Here is a 25109-nt window from a genome sequence, read left to right on the forward strand (position 1 = left end):
GGTGAGAGGCCCGCGTACCGCAAAAAAAAAAAAAAAAAAAAATGCACATGTGCTCAGTGGAAACAGTCCATTTCTGCCTGGGAAGTTCAGGTCAGGCCTTGCAGAGGAAGGGGCATTTGCGCTGGGGCTTGAAACATACATAAGAGTTTGCCAGATGTTGAGGAAAGCAGAGGAATTCGCAGCAGAGGGAATGGCCCACAAAGGCACGGAGCTGGTCTCAGGGCGGGTGGGAGGGGAACAAAGGCAAGTCCCAGGGTTGGGGTTGGGGGATGTTTTTGCAAGGAGGTGCTTTGTGGGGGGTGGGGTCACACAGCCCACGTGGCAGGGGGAGTGGGTTGGTGTCCTATTAAAATGTAGGGCTTGGGATTTAGGTTCCGTCTTTGGCAGGAGGGAGCCTTCTGAGGTTTCAGAGCAGCAGTGGCGAATGGGGCTTTGATTTGAGGAAGGTCACGTGGGACAAGCAAGGGGCGGCCCGATGGAGAAGGCCAGCCAACAGGGAGGCCAGGTAGAGGCCGAGACAGGCTGGAGCCACCCAGCCACCTTGCTTCCTTCCGGCCAGTCACTCCGAGGTCACTCTGAGCGTCCAGGTGGCCCAGGCCAGCAGAGAGCACGTGGCGTCTAGGGGCCCCACCAGACTCCAGGACTCTCCCGCCTCTGGGCAGTGCTGCTCACACGCCTCCTCCAGCCGGGCTCTGGCCCATGCCAGCCCCAGCTGCTCCTGCGTCTGTCTCCCCAGGGCCCCCCCCACCGCCAGCTTCCCCCCTCCCACCTCACACCCCTCCCTCCTTCCCACCCCTTTCTTCCTGACTCTCCTCCCAGACGCCCAAGGGTAGGAGGGGGCCAGGTCAGGGTGGGAGGGAGAGGCCAGGCTGGGCAGAGACACTCCAGCGGGTGCTGGGGAGGGACCTGGGACGTGGGGAATGGGGGACATCCAGGTGCTCACGGCCGAGTGGCCCGGGCCTGGGCTGGCTCCCCCTGTGGTCATCCAGCTGTGGCCCAGTCCCGCAGGGCCCCTCCTGCTCCGAGCTCAGGCTCAGATCTGCTCCTCCACTACAGGCTGTGTGGCCTTGGGCAGGTTACTGAGCCACTCTGTGCCTCTGTTTCCCCACCTGTAAAATAGCACCTGCTATTTGTGATGGTTGTGCTGAAGATTAACTGAGCATTTATTTATAAAGCACAGGGACAGCACTGGGCACAGAAACGCCTCTGATAGAAATAGGATAGAAAAACGAAACCAGAAGAGGGGCACAGGCCCTGAGTCACTGTCAGGTGCGGTAGGGGTGAGGAGGGGGAGAAGGGGCTAGAAGAGACGCAGCCACTGTCCTCGTGTTTTGGTTACCTCCAAGGCCGGGGAACCTTACTCTCTCTCCAGGCACATGAATGATGCAGGGAGGGAGGTTTGTTGCTAATGCATAGAAATATACAGTTGATTTTTGTGCATTGATCTTGCATCCTGCAACCTTGCTGAACTCACTTACTAGCTTTAGGAGATTTTTCTGTTGATTTCTGGGGATGTTGTACACAGACAATCCTATCGTCTGCAAGCAGGAACAATTTCGTTTCTTCCTTTCAATCTGTATGCCTTTTATTTATTTTTCTTGCTTTATTCCAGGGGCTAGAACTTCCACTACTATGTTGAATGAGAGTGGAGAAAGAGACATCCCTGCCTTATTCCTGATCACAGGAGGAAAACATTCAGTCTTTCACCCCAATGGCATGAGGTTGGCTGTCAGTTGTTTTTTTTTTTTTTTTTTTGATGCTCTTTATCAAGTTGAGAGCATTCCCCTCTCTTCCTGTTTTTCTGAGCGTTTTTATCATGACTTGACTGTTGAATTTTCTCAACTATTTTTTCAGTATCAATCGATATGATCATGTGACTTTTCTTTTTTAGCTTGCTAACATAGTGGATTACATTGCTTGATTTTCAAATATTGAGCCAGCCTTGCATCCTGGGAGCAACCTTAACTTATTCTCTCCAAGAAAAGAGGGGTGACCCCCCTCCCAGGGAGGCCTGAGGCACCTGAGGTTGGGGTACCAGGGAAGCTTGAGGTTAAATAGGGCCACGTCTCTGTGGGTGAAAGGAAGCCCATACTCTGGTTTTCTGGCCATCGATGAAATGCACACGTGTCAAAGGTGTTATTTCCTTCACCAGTGAGGGACCCAGGAAAATGTTTCAACCAGTTCAAAGGAAAATCCAGGGAACACACATAAACAGGGAGGAAGAAACGCTGAAACGAACTGACAAAGAGATGCAGCGAGAGTCATGTGTGTCCCGTGGACCAGGATTATCTGTGTGATGGTGGTTTTCTACAACCAGCTGACATGTAAGTAGCTCTGAGTCAATGGAAAGCAGAGGCCACCTGGGACAGTGGTCCACCCTCTCTGGTGAAGTGGAAGGTGGTCCCTGCAGACATAGGGTGGGGCTGGGGCCCGGGCTCTGGGGACGTGGCAGCCCGAGGCTGGGTGCTCTGAACAGCTGGCATCCTGGGGACAGGTGTCTGGGTTAGGAAGTTTCCCACAGGGCAGGTGGCAGAGCCCTCACACCAGGCCTGGTGTCCAAGGCCTGGGGACAGAGGAGGTCATGAGCAAGGGTCCACTCTGTGGGCTGGGCCTAGAGACCCCTCCCAGACCCCTCCTGTTCAGGTGCAGGGGCGCCTCTTTGGACCAAGGGATCACCATCCAGGCGGAGGCTACAGGCATCCCTGGCTGAGCCCCTCCTGGTCTTCTGGGCCAAGAACAAAAGGGCCACACCACCCCAGGGGAGAGACCGGCCAAGACTGTCCATCAGGGTGTCAGGCCGAGGGCATGGGGTCATGTGGTTTCCTCCATGTGGAAGGGACAGGGCAGCCCCCACAGGGCTTGAAATTCAGATGCCACCCTTCTGCCCCCAAAAGATTCTGGTAGAGCTGGCCTCGGGCTAGGCTCTGGAATCTGCATCTTTAACCCAAGCTCCGGGAAGTGAAGTGCCTATGAGGGGAGTCCCTGTACATTTGGGGCCAGAAACCCCTCCCCATGGCCGGGAGCCCCTGGGTCAGGGAGACTGACCCCAGGGGCAGCTGAGCCCAGCGTGGAGGGGCCGCTGGGGAGGCCGGCCAGAGTCCAGAAGGCAGGAGGGCGCGGAGAGGGAGGGCCAGGTGTGACAGGACGGGCCTGCGGGCAGAGCCAGGGCTGGGCATCCCCTGTGCAGGTCGGGGAGGTGGCACCAGGCTGCCAGACTCCCCTCCAGCCCCACACCCCCGTCCGATCCGGGAGGGACGCCTCTGCCAGACCGTGTGGAATTGGCCTCAGGTGCTGGAAGCCAGGAGAGGGGGTGACCTGGCTGCAGCCTGGCGCCCCAAGGTGTCCTCAGTCGCTCACTGGCAATAACCGCGCAGGGCCCCGGGCTCTGGAACGGCACCCCCGCGGAGATCCCGCCGCCCCGGAGCCTGGGCGGGGCTTTTCCCAGAGCGTGGAGCCCTCTGGGGTCCCCAGGTGGACAGGCGGGGAAGCCAGGGCTCCAGGGACCCCCCAGCGCTCAGCCCTCCCCGGGGTGGTCGGGGTCAGCGACCCAGGTGCCCCCCGCTGCCCTGAGGGCTCCCCGGGCGGCCCTGCTCCCCACCCTTCGCCACCTTTCGGAGGAAGCTCAGCCCCAGCGGTGGTCCTCGTCCTCCCCTCTGGGCGAGGCAGACAGCGCCGAGAAACAGAGATAGAGCAGGCCGACACCGTGACTTAAAATTTTCTGGTAGTCACACACAAAAATAAAGAGGTGAATTAATTTTAATCACATTTTATTTAATCTAATATATCCAAAATATTACACAGTGTAGGAAGTATTCCATCCTCCAGGCAGACGCGATCAGGAGGGCCCCTTGTCAGGTGTGCAGAGCTGGTGGGGGCAACTTGGCTGATGGCACATAACAGGGAGGCACAGCCCCGCCGTGGCACGAGACCCCGTCTACCGGCTGGCCCTTCAGCATCCGCACCAGCCCCTGCGGCCTGCATTCCATCCGCAAGCACCCCATCCACTGGCTGGGTGGGCGGGGTGGGAGGAGGGGTAAAGGGAGGAGTGAGGCCGAGCTCAGCAAGGCCCCGCCCCGCCCTGCCCAGCCGGCTCTCCTCTCCCCACCCACGCAGCTCGCCGGGACTCCAGGCACGGGGCTCCCAGGTGGGCGGGAGGCCAGATGACGGGCGGGGGCTGCTGTCAGCAGTGCAGGCACCGACCCCCGCTTCCCCCACCCCCATCCTGGCTGGGAGCCCCTCTCCCCTCAGCTCCCCTGAGTCCGGTGGCCTGTGTCCCGAGAGGGCTCTGGCCATTTGACAAAGGCCCCCTCCCCTCCCCGCCAGTGCTGCCGTGGCAGGGATGGGGAGACGGTCGAGGGAGGAGGGGAGCCAAGGCGACAGCAAGGACTGGTCCCCAGCGAGTCTGTGGGGAGCCGGGCCAGCGTCCCCGCCCTGGGCACTGAGTGTGCTCGTGACCATGGCCTGCAGGGGAGACAGGCCCAGCACCATCACAAAGCCACGAAAGGGAGAGGGCTGGTTTGGCCAGGGCCACCCAACTCCCCCCAGAGGCCAAAAGGAGAGGGACCTCAGCGAGGGCAGTGGGGACAGGGCGAAGCTGCTGCCGTGGCCTTCCTGGACAGGGATGACCAGGCTGAGGTCAACCGGGGCCAGGATGGAGACAGCCAGGAGGAGGCAACCACGAGGAAAGGGAGGGTGGCAGTGACGGGGTCAGGCCCTTGGTGGGGATGCTGGGGGGTCGCAAGAATGTGGTGGCTAACAACCCCTTCCCCCTCTCTGGACCTCCTGATCCCAATCAGGAGACCTCAGGGACCTTTCTCCAGCCCCGCCCACCATGCCACCATACATGCACTTACAGACACACACACACTCCACACACACACACATGCACACCCACAGACACACATGCACACACACAGGTGCCCCGTAGTCTGTCCATCACAGATGCCGTGGGTACCACAGCCTGGTTCCCATAGCAACACCTAGATGGTGGGGGAGGGGAGAAGAGTGGAAATGCAGAGAAACACTAAATAAAGAACAACAACTTTAGGGCTTCCCTGGTGGCGCAGTGGTTGAGAATCCGCCTGCCGATGCAGGGGACACGGGTTCGTGCCCCGGTCCGGGAAGATCCCACGTGCCGCGGAGCGGCTGGGCCCGTGAGCCGGGGCCGCTGAGCCTGCGCCCGCGTACCGCAAAAAAAAAAAAAAAAAAAAAAAAGGAACAACAATTTTAAAAACTGAGCTCTCAGGGAGAAATCACCTTGGAGGGATGGCCCAGCCCTGGGCTGAGGGCTCCTCTGCCTGTCATTCACACAAACGCACTGGCCAGCGCTGGCCGCAGGACGGCACTGCTGGAAGAGGACGTGTAACGTGGCTGAGTCCGTCGTGGGGGTGGCCAGGCCGGGTGTGTGGGAGGAGTATCCTGAGCGGGGAGGGATTCGCAGGTCTTGGGGGCCTGGAGTGCCAGCCTGGGAGACCTCTGCTGTCCCTGTGGTAGGAAGGCTGGCAGGACCGGAGCAGGGCTGTCATGTGGGTGGCCTGTCAGAGGTGACTTATTTGCTGGGCTCACCTGGACGAGAGCGTGCATGATGGCAGGCTTCCTAGAGGAGGCAGCCCAGGCGTCTGCCTGCAGGAGATGGAAGGAATGGGGCTGCGGTGGGAGCAGTGGGCGAGCGGAGGGCGTGACCAAGCGAAGCCGCCAGGCTGTGCATGGGGTCTGCACAGGGCGGCGTGGGGATGGGGTGGAGCAGGTGAAGGGTCTTGAAGACCTGCCAAGGGGGCCCAAAGGAGGGTACCAGGGGTACCTCAGGAGCAGGGTTACCAGACAACTTCAGGAGTCAGACCTGAGGGGGTGCATGGTGGTCTGGGGGTCGGGAGCTGGAATCCTGGGTGGGTGCTGGCCCCAGATCCTTGGGCGTGTCACCTGCCCCCACCACCGGCTGAGATGCCTCATTCCATGTTCGCTTCCCATAGGTACCTCCAGCCCAAGGGAGGACTTAGAATCCCAGCCCCAGCCTGCAGTGTGGGCGCCCACGCCCCATCTGTTCTTGTTGGGGAAGCCCCGCGGAGCAACGGGTTTTCCTACACTTGCTAAAAGGAGCAAACCCCAGGTAAGGTCGCCTCACAGGCTTCAAGGATCAGCAGGAACACAGGTGTCCTTCTTACCAAGGACGGGGCTTCAGGAGATGTAGGGGTCTGAGAGGACCACAAGCTCCTGCTTCATCCAGGGATCAGAGGAGAGCAGCGTTTCTGCTCCCCAAAACCAGGTCTGAACCCTCACTGGTGAGAATTCATTGCACAGATGGTTCCAGTGCACCTCCCCCGCCAGGTTGTTTCTGAGGCCATGGGGGCACAAGAGGGGTTCATGGTCTGGGACCCCCGGTCCCCTCTGATTGGGAGGTGTCAGAACTTCCTGTAAGGCCCTCCTGGCCTTTGTTAAGTGGAGCCAACGTCTCCCACAGCGGACAGAACAGTGTGATCAGAGGAGGTTCTCTGACCACCGTGCCTGACACCCTCCCTCCAGGACAGGTGCCCCTCGTCCCCATTTCTCCTGAGTGCAGAGAGACAGACTAACATTTTCCAGCAGAAATGTACCAAGCACCGGGGCAAAACAAAGACAAGATAATTACGGGGATGACAGAGGCTAAAAATAGCCTCCTTCACAGCCCAGACTCCTGGCACGGAAGATGCCAGACAATCCAGCAGCAGGAGACGGAGCCCAGGGCCCTCCGAGGAGAAGGGGGCAGACCCCCGGCATGCACAAGGGCCAGGAAGGGGTGCAGGGCTGGCATGAGGGCCTCTGTCCTCAGGGAGGGACCGCCAGGACAAGGAGGGATGGGATGGGGAGGACCCAGGAGGTGACATCAAGGGTGGGGGGCAGGGAGGTCTCCGCGGAGGAGAGGACGAGAGCAGGGCTTTGGAGGATGAGTAGGAGTTTGGCAGCCAGTGGCCATTCCCTGCAGAAGGGGTGGAGGCGGGAGTACCGTGGGCAGCTCCCAGTGGGACAGTCAGAAAGGCAGGCAAGGGTGGTGTCGGGGGGGGCCCCGAGGTCCCTGGTCTGAGCCGTTTGGTGGCCCTCAGCGCGGAGAGCTCACTCCGTCCTCGGGAAGCTTCTGTCTTTGGGGAGCAGCCTCTAAGCAAGACTTTCCTCCCGTGGGTGCCCTGAGCCAGGCTTGGCGTGCTCTGTACGGGGCTATGGCTCGGAGTCAGGGCAGCGGCTGGCCCCCACCCCGGCCCTTTCCAGCTGAGCCCCAGCTGCCTTCGAGGCTCCTTCGTGGGTCAGGGCCAAGCTTGGGGCTTAGCCATGGACGTGGGAGGGGACAGACACCTGGCAGCCCTGGGCCTTTCTGGTGCTGAGCTCAGGAGGCTGTGCTTGGAGGCCCCTGAGGTGGGGCCGTGCCCGAGGTCCAGGGTCCCTTCACGGAGAGCAGTCAGAGGAAGGAGGCATTCTGCCGCAGTGCCTGGTGGCCAGAGGTGGGCGGCCGGAAACAGCTAATGCGAGCCAGGCAGCGGGCAGGGGCCTTTGGGAGAGGATGGTGGCGGAGGTTTGCTTCTAAGGGATTCTGGAAGGACAGTGCCTGGCGGGATGGGGAGGGACCAGAGGGCAGGAGACAGAGGAGGCAGAGGCAGAGGGGTGGGTGTAGAAAGAGGGGACAAGGGGGGATGGGGACAGCTGCAAAAGGGGGTCTGGGGAGTAGGTGTCGCCTTCCGCTGCAGGGCCCTGGGAGCTGGCTTGGAACTGGGGCTTCATCCAGAAGCCCTGGGAGACATTTAGAGAGCTGGGCTCAGGACCTTCCTGGTAGCGATTTTATTCTTTAAAGATCTTTTTATCCCAGGAAGGGGGTTCCGGGAAACAGAGCAGTGCAAACCAAACGCACAAGCAGACCCCAGTGGGAAGTCTCATACGGTGGCATCTCTGAGGGGAAGCGAGGGTGTGGTGATGGTAGAAAGAATGAGAGAAGCTGTTCGAAATCCCAGGAAGAAACAAGACGTTGTATAAGAAAGGAAAACTAATTCTCTGGCCTGGAAGATGCCAGGTTGGGATAACTGAACACGGAATATGAAATTAGCAGAGATGGCGATCTGGCCTCCTGGGGAGAGGCAGAAGGTGTGCCGCTCGGGGACGGGTTCCATGATGCCTGAAGCTGGCGGATGACTAGTTCTCCGTGGCAGGTACAGAGGAGACACGGAGCCTCAGCCAGCTTGCCCGGGAACGGGGCTGAGCGGGGGTGCGGGGGGAGCCTGGGGCCGTGGGCTGCGGGGAGGCCAGGACCTTCCTAGGGTCCCAGTGCAATGGGGCCATCGTGAGACGGGGAGACCCAGGCTGGGGGCAGAGCCGCAGCTTCAGGTGGACAGGTGGGTGCAGAGAGAAGAGCAGGACTGGCCAGCCAGGGTGGGGGGCTTGGAGAGAGCACCCCTGCCCTGCCCACGGCTTCCCACTTCCACAAAGGCCACGCCGCCAGCTACTCCGCAGCCCTGGGGTCTGGCTTCAGCTCCTGCCCCCAGGCCATGCTGCTCTCCCGAGGTTCCCTGAGGTGGGCCCAGGGTCAGCACTGGGACTGTGGGGTCCTCTCAGGTGTTCGGAGTGGCTAAGAGAGCACGGCTAGCTTGGATGGGCGTGGCTAAGAGGGCACAGCTAGTTTGGATGGGCGTGGCTAAGAGGGCAAGGCTAGCTTGGATGGGCGTGGCTAAGAGGGCACGGCTAGCTTGGATGGGCGTGGCTAAGAGGGCACGGCTAGTTTGGGTGGGCAGAGAGACGCCGGTTCAGGGTGACTGACAGAGGGCAGGTGGGACCCAGAGGATTGGGCCCGAGGAAGGAACGCTGGCCCCCTCGGCCTTCCCCCGGCCCACGGGCCAGCCCGAGGCCAGCAGAGATGCAGAGGAAGCCGTTTGGTGCCCCTGGGGACTCCTGCTTCTCTTGGGCCTCAGTCTCCCCGTCCATAGGAGAGGCCATTCCAGCTCTGAGGCTCCATCACAGAGAGGAGTGGTAGCTGAGGGCCAGAGGAGCCCCCTCCAGCTGCTGCCTTCACATGTGGGTCCCCCCAGAGCCGAGGGCTGGGCGCTGGGGCTGCCGGGCCTCCTTCCTGGAGGAAACAGGCTAATGTATGCCACCCGCCCCGGCTGCTGCAGAAGTGGGGCGCCAGCTGGGAGCTCGGCAGGCAGCGTGGGAGAGGCCCTGGGCGGCGCTGGCGGGTCTGCGGGGGCCCCTGGGCGGGTGCGTGGGGACCGGAAGAGAGGAAGAGGCACGAGGGGAGCCTTGTAATTTGGGCCGGTGGGCAGGCCGGGCCGGGGTCAGCGACTGGTCAGAAGCAGGGGTCATGAGTGGCCAAGGGGAGGGGTCCGTGGGTGACCAGGGTCAGGGGTCGGTGGGGACAGGATCGTTGGGACCGGGAAGTACGTTGTCCTCCCCTAGACAGTCCTCTGACCCTCAGCAAAGCCACTGCAAACTCAGTGCCTGCCTCTTTCTTTGTCCGCAGCAGGAAGAGAAGCAGGCTTTAAAGCAGCAGCCCCAGTGGCAGAACCAGCTTGGATCTCAGAGTCTGGCACAAGTGGGTTCAGGAACAGGCCTTCAAGGAAGTCAGTGTTTTGAGCATATTCCAGGAGGCATGGAGGGCAGAGAATCCTGGGCAGGTCCCTGCATCTCCCCGAGCCTCAGTTTCGGCACTGGGAGGGTGAGGCTGTGGAAAGGGGCCCGTCGCAGACGACCCCGTCATGGGCGGAGCCCGGCATCAGGGAGCCCCAGCAGCTCCTCTGTGCCACCTCTCTGCTGGCAGAGTTGAGCGCTGCACCCCGGCGTTGGCAGCAGGGGAAACCCTTGGCCTGGAGGAAGGCAGCTTCCTGGGGGTGGGGAAACCACAGACATCCCAGGAGGGGGCAGGGCCCATCCAGAGAGACAGCAGTGCCCTGGGCCCCTGAGCTCCGCTGCCCAAGCCAGACCTGTCCCGGTCCCCTGGGCTGGCGCACCTGGGGGCACCTGAGGTCTCACCGTGGGGAGTGGCTTTAGGTGTCCCCAGCCTCCTGCCTCCTGTCTCAGGCCCAGACGGCTGGGCGTGGGCTCACTGAGGCAGAGAGAAGGGAGAGGGCCGGTGGGAGGCCCAGGGGAGGCTGGAGCACACATCACACCTTGGACCCGGTGAGGTGGGCCTCTGGATCCCTCAGGTGGGCCAGCTACTGGCTATGCGCCCCCACCCGCAGGGCACAGACAGTCTGTGACACCCCCGGGTGGCCAACCAAGTCACACACAATAAGACCCAACCTGACGGGCCATGAAAGCCCACCGGGGGCACGGGGCCCTGCTGATGGCCTCGGCTGAGCCTCAGGGGCAGCCGCACGTGACATCCTGAGCGACCGCTCTGGCCGGCACCGTGCCCTTGAACCCTCACATCAGCTATGTAGGCAGACTTGATTTTATAGAAAGAGCGGCCCTGGGACTTGGGCCCAAGCCCACCTGGCTCAGAAGCCCCCTCCAAGCTGGGTGTGCAGGGTTAGCCTCTCAGGGCGTCCTGGCACCCCCAGCCCCAGGCCTGGCTCTGCCCTCCCAGGCCTCAGCTTCCCGGCCGTCCAGGGAGGAGAGGAGACCGGGTTTGTGATATCTGGATGGGCAGGACGGGGAGCGGGGGAGCTTGGGCTCCCGGGGCTTGGGCTGTGGGCTTCATGATGTCTGCTGGGGGTCTGGCTCCCCACCCACGCCACCACGCCCCACTCCGCCCTCCCACCTCTTTTCTTGGGACGCAGAGACACAGAGCTGCATCTCAGATTGCCTGTTCCATAATCATCCAGTTACAGACAGGAACTTTTTATTAAAAGGAAAAGGCGTCTTCAGCTCCCAGCTTTTGATGTGGGCAGTAGTAGTTCTGCCGGAGAAACTACTGGCTCTCAGGAACCAGCACGGTGCCCAGCCTCCTGTTCCTGCCAACTTCCTTCCGCATCCTTGTCAGCACTTTCATTATTTAAAAGGAATAAAGGAGAACAGGGAAGAGGCGGCCTTCCACCAGGGAGCATCACACTCGGGCCGCCCTCTGCTTGGAGGGTGACGGCTTTCCTGGCAGCGGGCGGCTCTCGGCTCCTTTCCTGCCTCCCCAGGCCCCCCGTGCGTTCCGGCTCCGTCCTCTCAGCAGGGGCAGCCCCACCCGTGCGGGCGGCGGGGGGCTGAGCTGGCACCGCCTGGCCGGGCACCCCACCTAGCAAAGCAGCCCCTTCTGAGGGCGGGACCGGCGCCGGGCAGACGACAAGCACCTGTGGATGACCACGGCGGCGGTGAGGGGACTTTTACCGTCAGCCTGGCTAGGTACCGCCCCCAGGCATTCCATCAGACCCCAATCTACGTGTGGCTCTGAAGGTCTTTTGTGGGTGTGATTGACGCTAGATGGTGGGAGAGAATCTGGGTGGGCCTGGGTCAATCAGTTGAAGGGCCTGAAAAGCAGAGCTGAGCCTTCACCGAGGGAGACATCCCACCTGTGGACGGCAGCCCAGCCCGTGCCTGAGAGTCTCACCTGCCCCGCGGACTCTGGACTGGCCCCGCCACCCCACAGTCAAGTGAGCCAACCTCTCGGAACAAACCTCTCAGTGTCTACCTCCCCGGGCCGGCTTCTCACTCAACAGTGGCTGGTACTGGGTCCGAGCCCCCTCCAGGCCATGTCTCCATCTCTCTCGGGGAGCTGGCATCCCCCATGAAGGCAGGTGAGGTCGACCCCCGACCCCCAGCGAGGACGGCCCTCAATTCTAAGGTCTTGGGCCCCAGCATGGATTATATTACTGATGGCTCGCCCGTTTTGCAGACGGGGAACGTGAGGCTCAGAGAGACCAAGCTTAGGACCCTGCAGCCGGGGCTTGCCAGGGCCCCCTCCCAGCAGGGATCTTTCCCCACCCTCCAGGGATCCGGGGCCTGAGAGGCCCCCCCGGGCCCACAGGCCTCTGTGCGGGCTGAGTCCTGGCAGCAGACGAGTGCCCAGCACCCCCGCCACGCCCACCCCGGCAGGCAGTGGCTGGGAGAGTGTACAGGGGGTTCGGGGGGCCTGTCCTCAGCTCAGCATGAACAGCAGTCCTTCCCAGTCACTCCCACCGCTGGCTGTCTCAGGTCCCCGGAGACCCTTCAGTCTGTACTCACTGGGTTCTAGGAGCTGGCCACCCTGAGCTGCTTCCCTCTGCAGCTTCATGATGTCTGCTGGGGGTCTGGCCCCCGACCCCACTGGGTTCTAGGAGCTGGCCACCCTGAGCTGCTACCCTCTGCAGCCCCCGTCCAGCCAGCCCCAGCCGGCAGAGAAACAGCAGCACACACACACCAAGAAGTTTCAGTGTTTTATTAACAAAATCTTACAAAAAGAGTCTGTCTTCAGGTAAGGTGGCAAGGGTACACACAGCCTGGCCTGACATTCAGGGCTTGATCCGTTGGGGGGACGGGGAGTTGGCCACACCCTCTCGAGGACCCTGGGGCCTCCCTGCTGCCTGCGCCAGCCTGGGAGTATGGGTTATGGCTTATGTGCAAAAATAAAATCTGGTGGAGCTGGCAGAGTTACCTGTAAGTGTCATTCCCCCGGAGCTGGGACTCCCCAGTGGACAGGCAGAAAGGGGACCCCCCAACCAGGCCCACTCGGGCTGCAGACACGAGGGGCCGGCCAGCACCAGGGTGTCGGTGCCCGGGGGGAGGCGGGGGTCCAGGCCTGGGCAACGGCAGGGCCTGGTCGAGGGCCCACATGAGCCCCAGGAGCAAAGGCTGCCGGGTCTCCCGGGGCTGGGCCTGGGGCCGCCAGGCAGGGGCAGCGGCTCTTGCCCCAGCCCCGGGCCTCGTGGCAAAGCTCTGGCAGGAGGGGATGGCCGCGCAGTGGGCGGCGGTGCCTGGGCTGGAACGAGGGCAGGCCCGGGGCGGCGGCCCTGGGGGCGGGCGGGCGGGTGGATGGCCAGCGGGGCGGGCATAGCAGCAGGCCCCGGCCCTCACGCTGGCCCGTCTTCACCACCAGCCTCTCGCCGGCCTCAGACTTCTCCTCTCATGCAGGCAGCTTGCAGGGGGAGAGGAGAGGAGGCATTGCCAGGCACAGCGGCAAAGGCTCCCCAGGAGCCTTGAGACCTGAAAGGAAGGAAGAGCGGGTGGTCAGGGACTCAGGAACAGGCCAGGGCCGGGAGGGGCTGCACAGGAAGGGCGTGCGGTGGACGTCACGGGGCTGCTCTCCCAGGGCTGCTTCTCAGCTCACCCAGAGGACTGGAGGGGGGGCCTGGGACCTGGGGAGGAGCTTGAGGGCCCCGTGTGCGGACAGCCGAGGGACGGGGTCTCCTGCGTTACCTGTTGTCACTCTCCTGGCTCCGAGGGCCGGCTGCTGCCTCAGCCGGGTTTGAGGACTCAGGCCCTGTGGGACCTTCCGCCTGCCACGGGTGAGTCATCGAGCGAGCGGGGCTCGGTGCCTCCCCAGGCTGGCATGATCAGTGGCGCTGAGGTGAGAGAAAACACGGTCGGTGTGAGAGCTGGCTCAGCAAACTCCCCCAGCCCTGCTCCCGCCCCAGCTCCCTCTCCCCGGTCCCCGGGGTCTCTGCTCCTTCCCCGCCTCCCCACCCTGTCACCCCCGCCCCATCCGGGCGGCTAACTTGCTGGGGATGCTGGATGGCCCTGAGCCTCGCGGGCTCGCCTGGAAAGTGGGCTGGGCCCGGGCCCTCCCGGCTCTAGGGCGCCCCTGGCGGCGGTGCCTTGGGGCAGGGGCTCACCTGAGGGGCCAGGAGGCACAGGGGCGCCAGGTCTGTTGCTGCCACTGCCGCCGCCGCCGTTATTGGCTTCGGCTCTCTTCCAGGGGGAGGGAGCCACACTGCCCGAGGCTGGCCAGCTGCCCTGGGCCGCGGCAGGGGTGCCAGTCGGCTACGAGGCGACTGCCAGGAGAGGTGGCTCCCCAGAAGCCCAGGCTCCCGGGGCCCCGGTTCCGCCAGAGCTTCCGCTCTGGGGTGCCCCTTGAGCTTGGTGCCTGCTGGCCCGTGCCATGTGCACACTGGGTTTCTGAGTGCCCAGAGGGCCGGGACATCAAGCAGGACGGGGAAGCTGTCATGGCCTGAGAGTGTGGAGGGCGGGGTCGCTGGCCCAGGCCGGCCCGTGCTGGGGAAGACAGACCGAGGGAGGGCGAGGGGCAGGGCCCTGCAGGGACGGGGAGCCCCTTGGCCGTCTGGGGGGCGCTGCCCACATCTGAGTCACACGTGTCGGTTAGAGTCAGGCTAGGAGGCCGAGGTGGGTGTCCAGCTGCATGAGGACGAGGGCTCCCCCTGCGGGGGTCGGCCCGCTCAAAAGTCCCGGTGGGCAGAGGCCACGGCGGGCAGGCGGGGGGCCGGCGCCCTCTATTCGGGCTGGGTCCGGTCACTGGCTACAGACTCGCTGGTGAGCGCTGGCGTGAGGGCCTCGCTCTCCTCCTCGGGGGGCAGGCGGGGGCTGGCGGGCTCGGCCGCCTGCTCCAGGCCGTCCTGCACCTCCATGCCCTTCTGGATGAGCTGCTCGAGGGTCTTGGGCAGCGGGGGCCGCAGGAAGCGCTTGAGCTTGGGCTGCAGGGTGCCCACCACGTACTGGATGATCTCCTCTTCCTCGGCATCCACGTACAGCGTCTGGTACAGGTCCCGCTTGCGCCACAGGAACTGGTCCAGTGGCTCTCCCTGCTTCTGCGGCAGGTCCAGCTCACGCTGGATGGCCTCTCGTGACAGCGTGCCCTCGCTGTACTGCAGGAATTCCTTCTTGAACTCCACCCAGTTCTTCACGGAGCCCTGCTTGAACTCCCACCACTTCTTGGCCGGCCCATTCATGTGGTTCTGGATCTGTGACAGCCAGTACTCCTCGGAGCCGCCCACCTGGCGCAGGTACTCCTCCAGGTGGCTGAGGAACTCCCGCGGGTCCTCGAAGATCTGCGTGTCCACGCCGGGGCCTGGCTGCCCGTCCTCTCCCAGCCCCCAGGGTGGGTACTGCTGGGCCTCCACCGCCTCCTGTCCGGGCAGCTCGCCTGCGGCCGGCGGGGGGGTGATGGCATAGGGGCTGACCGTGTAGTCGTAGGTGTCGGCCTCGTGGCTGTAGCCCTCGGGACCCCCGACACCTACGGAGACGGTGTGGCGGGAGGGGTTGGTGCCAACCGGGTACTTGCCGCCCATGGACTCCAGGCGGTCGGCCCACCTCTCCAGCCGGTAGAAGACCTCCCGCCACACGTGCATCTCCCGCTTGACCCAGCGCTCCAGGTTGGCGATGGTCTCCTGGCAGCGGCACAGGCAGGCCTTGATGGACTTCTTCCAGCGCTGCGAGTCGCCCGTGGGCACGTACCCATCCAGGTTGCCCTCCAGCTTGCCCACCGAGCGGTGCAGTCCCTTCAGCTCCCGCTCCACCTGCTTGGACACCTCGGTCAGCAGGTGCCGGTGGGTCCTCCGCACGTGCTCCAGCATCTCCGCCCGGCACTTACCGATCTGCAGGATCACGCTGGGCTTGGCCACCGGCCCGCCGCGGGGCGCGGGGTAGGCGCGGAGGCCGCCGGCCGCCCTCTGGTCCAGCTCCATCCGCTCGCAGGTGGCGGCGGCGCTCCGACAGGCGGGGCGGCAGAGGCGGGCCGACGAGGAGCTGCCGGGCGCCGGCTACGGGAAGCTGCGCGTGGCGGAGGGTCCCGCGGAGCAGCGGCTGGTCTCGGCGTCCGCGAACCGGAGGACCCGGCACCCGAGCTCTGCGCTCAGCCTCGGCCGCCGGCTCTTTATGCCGCCAGCGCGGGCCGTGGGCGGCGCCGTCGCCGAGCCTCGGCTCCCATTGGCCCGGGCGCAGGCTCCCCGCCCGCGCCCCCAGCCTGCCGGCCCGCCTCCCCGCGCCCACGGCCCGCGCTCCCGGCGGAGGGAGGACCCACCCCCTGCACACCCGGCGGCGGGCGGCGGGGTGACTAATGCGCTCGCTCGCGCCGCCCCCTCCCTGACCCGTTCAGCCCGTGGGACCCAGCGACGGTACTGGGAACGGGCCGGCGACGGCCCCCCCGCCAGCCAGCGCCGGGCAGAGAGGCCCGGTGAGCGCCCCGCTGCCCCCAGCCAGAGGTAAGGAGGAAGCCCCTCCCCCGGGCCTCAGGGTCAGCTTCCTCCTGTGTCTGCTGTGTCCTGACTGGGGCGGGGGGCGGGGGCGCTGGGCTCTGCTCTCCTGGGCCGCCGGCCGCAGACCTGATCTTGCCCAGTCCGGGTCTGCGGGATGTTCAGCCACAGGTGAGACGTGGCAACGACCCCAGTATTCAGACCCTCTTTGCCTTGGGCTGCAGATCTCCAGGAGTTTTCATGTGCACACACACTCCCAGGTGTCAGGTGTGAGCTCCCGGACGTGGCCTTGAGCTTCTGTCTTATCCCCGCGCCGGGCGCCCTTGCGTCCAGGCCCTGGGCTGGTCCTGCGCCCCGGGTAAGGGACAGGCAACCAGGCCTTGGCTCTCCCAGGGCCCCTGGACTTGGTGTGAGTGTGTGTCGCCTAGGGGCAGTAGCTGGACAGGACTGCCCCGTGCCCGCCTCTCCCAGGTCTTTGCTGAGGCCCAAGACTTCTCCACTCAGTGCCTCCCGGGAAACCTGGCAGCTGCTCTCGGGGCAGGGGGGTAGGGGGGGGATGTGGAGGAGACGGAGGGGCCCTCCACCCACCGCAGGGTGTAGGCCCTGAACCCCCAGGCCACAGCCCAACCGGTCAGAAGCTCCAAGACCTCTGGGGGGGGAGGGTGCTGGCGGCCTGATGCAGTCAGGAGAGGTAGAGAAGCAAAACACCATAAAAGGAATGGGGCTCCGGAAGCTGAGATTCCCGCGGGAGGGAGGCCCCTTCTGCCTCCCTGGCAACAGTGGTAGGGAGGGGAGGGGCCCTCCCCCTCCCCCTCCCCCTCCCCCTGGGTCCCCGTCACGATGGGTGTGGGTCCAGGTCCTCTACTGCTCCATGGGCACAGGTAGCACATACCTGCCCATGGCCACACACAACCAAGGCCAGTCAAGACGCCCTAGCCCTGCTACTGGGTCTTCCGCTCTCACACACACACTGCACACCCATCCCCCTCCCCCACAGAGATACTCATAGCTCCCCACCCAGCCAACCTCCCCCCGTCCCGTCATCTCCGTCCCCGCCCCCCCCTCCCACCCGGCCCACTCAGGGGCACGCGGGTACCCCTGCTCTGGAACCCCCACTCCCTGCCCCCCTTGGAGGCCCCTTCCCTGCCACCCCTGCCGGTCTCCCGGGAGCACCGCCCCCCAGAGGCAATCTGCCACCTCCTTTCCCTCTCTGAGCTTCCACCCTTGGTGGGGGGAATGTCTCTGGCAGAAACTCCCCCCAAATCGCTCTCCTGGCGTTTCTAATTAAAGGCAAGTGGGTGAGCAAGAGGGGAGGGTGGAGGGGCAGCACGGAGCAGGGAGGGGGAGTCGGGCCAGAAGCTGAGAGAACAGGAATCCCGGAGCAGGAGACGGCTGCAGGCCGGAGCCGGCGAGCCTGGGCGTAAGACGCCTGTGCGGCGGCGAGCGGGCTGGTCCCCGCGGGGCCTGAGTGGAGCCGCGAGCCCGCGACCGTGTCTGGGTGAGCCCAGGCCTGCGTCCGAGGGCCCTGCTCTGGAAAGGCACGCGAAGAGCCAGCTGGACAGGGACCGCGCTCACACACCTGCGTTGTGTGTGCGCGCGCACGTGCACACGCGTGCGGTGGGAGTGCCAGAGCCATCACTCGAGTGACCAGGAGCCACCCCTCCACTTCCTCCCACGGTTGACAAAGGCCATGTGGCCTCTGGGGGCCGGCACCCAGACCCAGGAGCCCTGACCAGCTGGGCGGCCCAGGCAGGAGACTGGAAGGGGAGGCATCCCGTTTGTGGGGGGAAGCAGGCAGGAGAGGGGATCTTAGCGTAGCCCAGCAGGCAGGGCTGGTCTTGACCCAGACCCTTGGTGGCCCCTCTGCCTGGCCAGCCCAGCCTGACTTGGTGGGGGGGGGCACGGCCCAGAGGCTGCATTCGCAAGGCCGCCGTGACAGGTGACAGGCCACAGCCGCTGCTCCGGGAACACCTAATCGCTGCCAGCTTTCACCCCAGAAGCCCTCAGCACACCCCACACTGCAGCCTCAGGCTCCACTCTTCCGCCTCCGCGAAGGAGGCCTGGCCAGCTCCCGTGCCTGAGGTGGGGGCTGCCCCCGCCCTGCTCCTCCGCGCCCCTCCCACAGGCAGCCTCACCCAGAGCGGACGACTCAGGGCCGCAGGCCGAGCAGGGGCAGGTGGTGCGGGGAGCCGGGCCTGGGCCAGGAGGCAGGGGGCCTGGGCTTCCCCAGCTCTCAGGGCCAAGCTGGTCCTCTGCTCCCCAGGCCTGACAGCTCCTGAGGCCTCGCCTGCCTTAGAAGATGGGGGCTTTGCGGGGGAGGGTGGGCAGGCAGGGTGACCACAGGAGGCTCTGCCCAGCGCTGGGAGCCACACAGTCCCCATTCCAGCCCCTCTGGGGCTCCGCCCCTCTGCCCCTAGGGCTCCGGGCTCCCAGACCCCGGGTGCTGCTCTCCTGATGCTAAGATGCTTATTTCCGGGGGGGGGTCTCCCTCCAAGTCCACAGCCTCAGGAAACCCACCCCAAACAGAGCCCTGGGTCTCTCCACTTTCCCCGGACAGCCCCCTCCCTTCCAGCAGCTCCTGCCTTCCCAGGGCTGCTCTGTGACCAAGTCCTCCCCGACGGGGCTCACATGCCGGCCTCTGCAGACCCCTCGGTGCCAGCCGCTGGGCCCCCAGAGGTGCTGGAGGTACCCCTCAGCAGGGCAGGACACGCCGTGCCACCCGAGCTCCCTCCCCGGCCCTCCTGGGGGCCAGAGCTGGCCTGCCCTGGAGCAGGGCCCCGGCCACAGCCCTGCGACTCCAGGCCTCACGTGAGCGCCCAGCGCTCGCTCGCAGGAGCGCCTTGGGGCAGAGCTCCCGCACCTCCCGCACACGCGCTCTCCTCCGGCCCAGCCCCGCTGATCACGGCCGCCTGCCCAGGAGCCGCTGTGGCAGCTGCTGGCGGAGGAGAAGCTGGGCCGGGGCGGCTGTCGCCCATCACTCTCACCTGACCCTTCCTGCCTGGCTGTGGCCTGGGGTCCCAGTGCCCCCCCTCCGCACGTACCCGCTGCCTGTCCTGCCGCCCAGTGGGACCGTCCTGGGTCACGTGGCCTCATCCCGTCTCCTCGCGCCCGCCGGGAGCCTGCCAAAGGCATCTCCGGGCCCCGGCGTCCCGGTGCTGCAGGATCTGCCCACCTCGGCCGCAGCTGCTTCTGGCCGCTCGCCTGCCCCGGCTCCCCGCACCAGGCCGCTCCTTCCTTCGGCCCGAATCCAGGCCTCCCCCGGTTGCTGCTTCCCTCTCGCTGGCTGCGACTCTGGCACCAGGGCCCGTGTCTCCACCTCACGGCTGAGTCTCCGGAGCCTGGAACAGAGCACGCATTCGGGATGAGCCGTGGAACGGACAAAGTTGTGGGCCCTTCTCCCTCCCTTTCTGCTTGGGAAACATTTGGCCATTGCCCACCTGTAAAATGGGGTGACGGTGCCAGGGCCTGGCGTCCAGCGAGGCCGAGTGCTGGCCCTCTTGCCTCACCCGGTCCCCGCCCGAGGACCTCCCGTACCTCGTCCTGCCGACAGCCCCCCGTCAGAGTGTCACTTCTGGGATCTGGGAGGTGGGACGTGGTCAGGACCCCCTCCCGGTGGCCCCTCGGGAGGGGCTGCGGTGCTCCTTCCTTGCTCTGCCCCCCAGGGCAGCACCGGGGCCAGGGACGTCTGCGCAGGCCCCGGTGATGAGGGGCGAGCGGAGGCGCTGGGGGAGCAGCTGGAAGAAGGGGTCTGAGCCCAGGCAGCTGGGAGGACGCCAGGCCCCCCCGCGGGCCTGTCCCCGCCACGGCCGCCGTCCAGCCACCACCCTCCTCTGAGACCACCTGCAGCGGGGCCGGACCGCGGGGAGGGAGAGGCAGGGACGGGCGAGGGCCCGGGACACAGGGGTTAGAGCTGAGATCGGGAAAGAGACCGTCCAGGTGGGAAACGGAGGGGCGGAGAGATGCCGGGGCTGGCGGGCTCCTGTCTCGGGAGATGTTCTCCCTCATCTCACAGAGGTTCTGCGAGCTGGGGGCCCTCCCCAGGCCCTGAGCCAGCAGGTGACACAGCTGGGGTCCGTCTGCCACACCTGCCCGCGATGTCTGCTGCAGCAGAGCGGGCCCTCAGAGGCCCCGGGAGGCCAGGGCGGGGCACACGCTGACCTGAGATGGAAGCTGAGCAGGGATGGGGCCTGGCCCGCCTCGGGCCGTGGGAAGCAGCGGCGCTGGGCACGAGCCGCAGGGACATGTTTTTTCCATCCTTGCCCCTCCTCCCAGACTTCCTCCTCTCTCCCCGTTTGGCAGGGTGTGCGCTGAGTCCTGTCCCTGGAACAGGCAGCCTGTTCATTCCGGGCCTCCACACTCCAGACCGTCCTCCCTCCTGCCTCCTGCCTTAGCGCCTCCCGGTCCGGTCTCCAAGGAAAGTTTTGTATTTTTCCGACGATCCTGGCACGGCGGCGCCCGACCCGGCTGCTCCTTGCACCCTCCAGGCCAGGGGGCCGAGCCGCGGGGCCACAGGCACGGGGGTGGGGAGCCCATCCTCAAAGGACCTTCATTCCTCACCACCCCCAGCCATGGGAGAAGGGAAACCAAGGCCCCGAGAGGGTCTGGGGCTGGTCTGAACCCCTCAGCCGCGAAACCAGAGCCGGGAAAGGCTGGTGAGAGGATGCGGGGACGGACCCGCCAGCTCCCGGAGGCGCTGTGAGCACGGTTCACCTCCTGCGTGACTGTGGGTGAGTCCCCTCGGCCCCACCCCTCCCTGGCCTCAGTCTCCTCGCCCGTAGAGTGGGTACAGCCACAGCTCTGCCCTGCTCAGCTGTGAGGTGAACCAGCCAATCAAACAGCAGTCCCGGAGCCCGACCTGGCAGGCGCTGAGCAAGGTGAGGTAGCAGGGAAGTGTAGGTCGCCCCATGAAATAGGGCCACCACCGTGACCCCACAGTCCCTGGAGGACGCTGGGCTGCGTGTGGCCCTAGGCGTGCCGCCTGCTGGGCCACCTCCCTTAGCACTGCGGGCACCAGCAGGCCGCGCCCCTGCTCAGAGGCTCGGGCTCTTCAAGGAGCAGCTGCAGCTTCCGGGGTGCCTGCTGGGGCATCAGCGAGGTGAGACGAGGGGAGGGGGGCCGTGTGGCTCCACCGGCGGGGGCTCGGGGTGGAGCCAGGAGGCCGGTGTGAGGGGCAGGGACACTGGACAGGGCTGAGGCCGAGGACACCTCCGTGCATGCCGCTCGCTGGGCGCTCACCCACACGGCATCTGGAGCTACATGTCCCCTCGGCTTGGCGGGTGCCCTGCCCGGGTCTGCGTGTCCACAGAGCCGGGACGGGAGTCAGGCACCTGCCCTTCCCCCCACCCGGCCCCCACTTCTCCCCAGGGCATCTGCTGTGCCACCTCCTGCAAGTCACTTAACCCCTCTGTTCCCGCCATCCTCATCACACAACGGGGCTGGCTGGCAGTGGTGGGCGGTGGGGAGGAAAGGGCTGGAGCTCTGAGCGCACCGTTCCCGCCACAGGAATGCCCCGGCCAGCCTGCCGCCCACCCCCCCGTTTAGCTCACAGAGGCCTGCCCGGTTTCGAAACCTAAGCATAGAAGCTCAGCACGGCTTACGTGGGGTCTACCTCTGAGCCAGGGTCACCACCTCCAGGAAGGCTTCCCAGCCTCCCAGTGTGGTGTTAACCCCGTCTTCTGTGAGCCTTGTCCTCCCTCTTATGTGCCCCCCTTGGAGCCCCTGAGCACGGCGTCTTCCTGCGTGTGCCAGTTGATGAGTGTGTTGTGAGTGTGAGAGTTTGCGAGCGTGTGCGTGTGTGTGTCCGAGTGTGTGTGAGTGTGTCCGAGTGTGTGTGCTCGGCTGCCTCGTGATCTCTCCAGCCAAGCCGTGCTCCTGCTCGCTGAGTGCCAGGCCCTGAGCTTGCTCTGGGCACATGAAGTGGACAGACCCCTGCTTCCTGCCCTGAAGAGTCTCCGTCCGGCCAGAGGCGCCCCCATAGCCCAAGTGTGCCAGCAGCCCAGAGGGGCCCTGCCAGGCAGGGACAGCCTGAGGGTGAGCGGGGTGACGTGGGTGCAGGGGAGGCCGATGGGCTGGTTTGAGGGCTCTTTAAAGGGCCAGGGATGAGGGGAGAGCCACGGTCCCAGTGTCCGCAGGTGGCCCCGGCCGCCAGGGGCGGGAGGAGCGGGAGGGCTCGGCAGCTTGCCTGGGGGGCTGGAGCTGGGCGGCCGCCCCCTCCTCTCCACCCCGCTGGGCTCCAGCCAGGCTGCATGCGGCCGCCGCCGCCTCCCTGGACGCCCAGGCGGGCCCAGATCGTGCAGCAGGAACCCCAAGGGTTGCTGGCCCCTCAGCCAGGATGAGTGGTTCTCTGCCAGCTGGCTCGGCTGGACGCCCCCGGGGCTGGGTGTTGAGGATGCCCGTGCCAGGGAGGGGGTGGTGGCTGCTGTCCTTCTGTTCTCTGTGTTTCCATTTCCATCTCAGAGCGAGCACAGTGCGCCAGCCTCCACCGCTCACTTCCGGAGCCATAAAAGGAGAGAGGCTGAGAATAGCTCGTGTGACGGCGCAAGGAGCTTCCCCACGCAGGTGCAGGCAGCGGGGTGCGGCAGGGAAGGCGGCCTGTGTCCCAGCTCCTCCGCGGCCCGCGGCCCTCCGCCACAGCCTCTGCTGCCCCTCCCTCCCCGCCCTGGGGGCTGGGGGCTGGGGCCTGAGCCCCCCGCCCTTCGGGCTGCCTGCCCCACCTGGCCATCTCGTCCACGCCCACAGGCCACCTGGTCCAGCTGAGGCCTCCCTCCTGGGCTCCTGATCCCGCAGCCGCCAACCCGGGTGCCCTGCCCAGCTGCAGGCTCCTGGGCGACCCCAGGCTGGCGTCTTCCCCGCTCCCCTCCCCTCCCCGCCCTTGGAGGGGGGCACCTCCCTGTCTGCCATCGGCCTCTCAGATGCCCGGCGTGGGCCGCGATGATCTTTGGCCCTCAGGGGCCCAGCGCCTGCCGGGCCCCGGCCTCCTGGCCCCGGGTCTCAGCCGGGCACGTCCCCAGGCTGCCCCACGGGGCGCCTCGATGGGCACCCGTCCCTGGGGCACCGTACGCTCCCTCCGGCTCTGTGCTCTGCCCTTGCTGCCGCGCAGTTCTTCCTAACTCTGAACAAAGGGCCTGTGCTTCTGTTCTGCCACGGACCCCGCCAATTGTGCAGCCGGCCCCACCTGCCAGGGCCCCCTCCTTGGTCTGGGGTCTCTCTGGAAAGAGGGTCGACACAGAAGGCGTGCGGGAGAAGGGGCCCCACTGTGTGCCGAGCATTTCCCCGCACCTTGGAACAGGCTGGGCAAACCATCATTGTCACCCATTTCACAGATGAGGAGCTTGAGGTGCCGAGAGGGTGGGGAGTGTGCTTGGGGAACCAGCTGGTGAGCAAATGCCCGGGACTCCCGGCCCGGAGGCCGATCCTGTCTGACCGTCCGCTGCCATCGGCCACCGTCAAAGTCCAGGGTCGGGCTACTCCGGACACCCTCTGAGCCTCAGTTTCTTCAGCTGATGGGGGAGGGTTGCCCCTCGGAGGTTCAGGGCGGGGGGCGGGTCAGCAGGACCCCTGACCCGCATGCCTTGTTCCCAACCCACGTCCCCTCTTCTGCATCCTTGGTCCTAAGATCCGTGTCCAGGCAGCTGCCTGACCAGGGGGTGGCAGCGACCTCGGGAAGCGCTCCCTAGGGTGGGGGGGCCGCCGCGCCGGGTGGCTGGGGGAGCCCAGGGAGGGTGATGACGTCTCAGACATTCGCCTGCCCTGCCACACGCTGGCACCGTGTCTCTCCCTGGTTTGGGGCTGCCTGTCTGATCCCCACAAGCCAGTGCAGATCCCGGAGGCCCGCACGGACCGCTAGGCTACTTCCGCCATCCCGGCACAGCGCCCGCCTCCTCCTGGCCCCCCCTCCCCCGGCTGAGCTCCAGCGGGCTGGCCCGGGAGACTGTGACGTCCCAAGAGTCAGGAATCGCCTGAGATGGCCGAGGAGCCGGGTGCACAGCCCAGACTGCCATGGGTGTCCCCGCCCTCACCCCACTTCATGGATCCTTCTAAACACACCCTCACTCCTCCGTGGCCACGCAGACTGGGCATGAGGCCCCGGGGCGGGGGCGGGGCGGCGCATCAGAGGACGGGCCCCTAAGAGAAGGCCCGGCACCGGGGCTGGGGGGCCGCAGGCTCAGGCCGGGTTGGGCCTCAGAGCGAGGAAGGGTAGAGCCAGCCGTCCTGGGGGTCGGCGCTGCCCACCGGCTCTGGAAGCAGGCCCGCCCCGCCCCATGCTGGCGCCGGCCCATGACTGCCCTGTGGACAGGCGTCCTGCCTGGGGGTGCCAGCTTTGCCCCTCAGCTGGAGGTGAGCGTCTCTGGGACCCCTCAGGCCTCGGGTGGAGGCGGGGTGGGCTCCAGGGCCCTCCCCGCCGCGGCCCACTCGCCCAGACCCACGGCCGCCCTGCCCTCTGCTACCCTCCTGCCTGGGCCCCCGCCTGGCACTCTCCCGCCACCCCTCCCTCGCTCTCTCCCTCTGTCCGGTCTCTGAATCCAGGCCTGGTGCCCGCTGGCCCGGCCCCTCAGCCCTCCTGCAGACGGCAGTCTTTGCTGGCCCTGTCCTTGTCCACCCAGAAGGAGGCCAGGCCCTCCGGGGTGCATCGCATCTAGGGGTGCGGGACAGACCACGGGGACAGAGAGGAGAGGAGGGGAGCAGGCGGGGAGGCCCGGGTGCGGCCTCCGGGGGCGGCGGTCTGACCCCCAGCCCGGAGGTCGGGGTGAGGTTTCAGGGCCCTGAGCTGAGAAACAGGGGCCTTTCCACAGGCCCGCGGCCCAGCCCCCAGCAGGCGTCCGCAGGCCCGCAGGTCCACTCCTGTAATGGCCCCAAACACCCCTCCTCCTGGAGAGGGTGGGGGACGCCGGGACCGACTGGGGGCTGCTCCGCACCCTCCGCCCTGACGGCGCCGCCCATCCCAGAACCAGGCTGTCCCCAGGGCTCTGTGTACCCCCAACAGGTGGGGCTTGGGGGCTTGGCTCCCTCAGACCCGGGTTGGGGCAGAGACTGGGGAGCCTCGGGGAGGAGTTGAGACACCCCTAGACGCTGGCCTCTCCCCTGCAGGGTCAGGACTCCCACACGCTG

The 25109-nt window shown here is 65.7% G+C and overlaps 1 protein-coding gene across 1 annotated transcript; it reads right to left on the reverse strand.

Annotated features, from left to right (window-relative positions):
- Nucleotides 1-12286: 12286 nt before the first annotated feature.
- ARC (activity regulated cytoskeleton associated protein) lies at nt 12287-15639 on the reverse strand. The gene is made up of 2 exons (XM_007119131.4): nt 13689-15639; nt 12287-13418 (listed from the first exon to the last, which is right to left on the reverse strand). Exon 1 carries the CDS (start codon nt 15492-15494, stop codon nt 14304-14306), a length of 1191 nt encoding a protein of 396 aa, XP_007119193.2. The 5' UTR covers nt 15495-15639; the 3' UTR covers nt 12287-13418; nt 13689-14303.
- Nucleotides 15640-25109: the final 9470 nt, after the last annotated feature.

The sequence above is a fragment of the Physeter macrocephalus genome, chromosome 15, assembly GCF_002837175.3.
Source record: "Physeter macrocephalus isolate SW-GA chromosome 15, ASM283717v5, whole genome shotgun sequence".
NCBI classification, from domain to species: Eukaryota; Metazoa; Chordata; class Mammalia; order Artiodactyla; family Physeteridae; genus Physeter; species Physeter macrocephalus.

Coding starts and splice junctions, on each gene's coding strand:
- ARC (XM_007119131.4), bottom strand. CDS start 15,494: ATGGAGCTGGACCAGAGGGCGGCCGGCGGCCTCCGCGCCTACCCCGCG.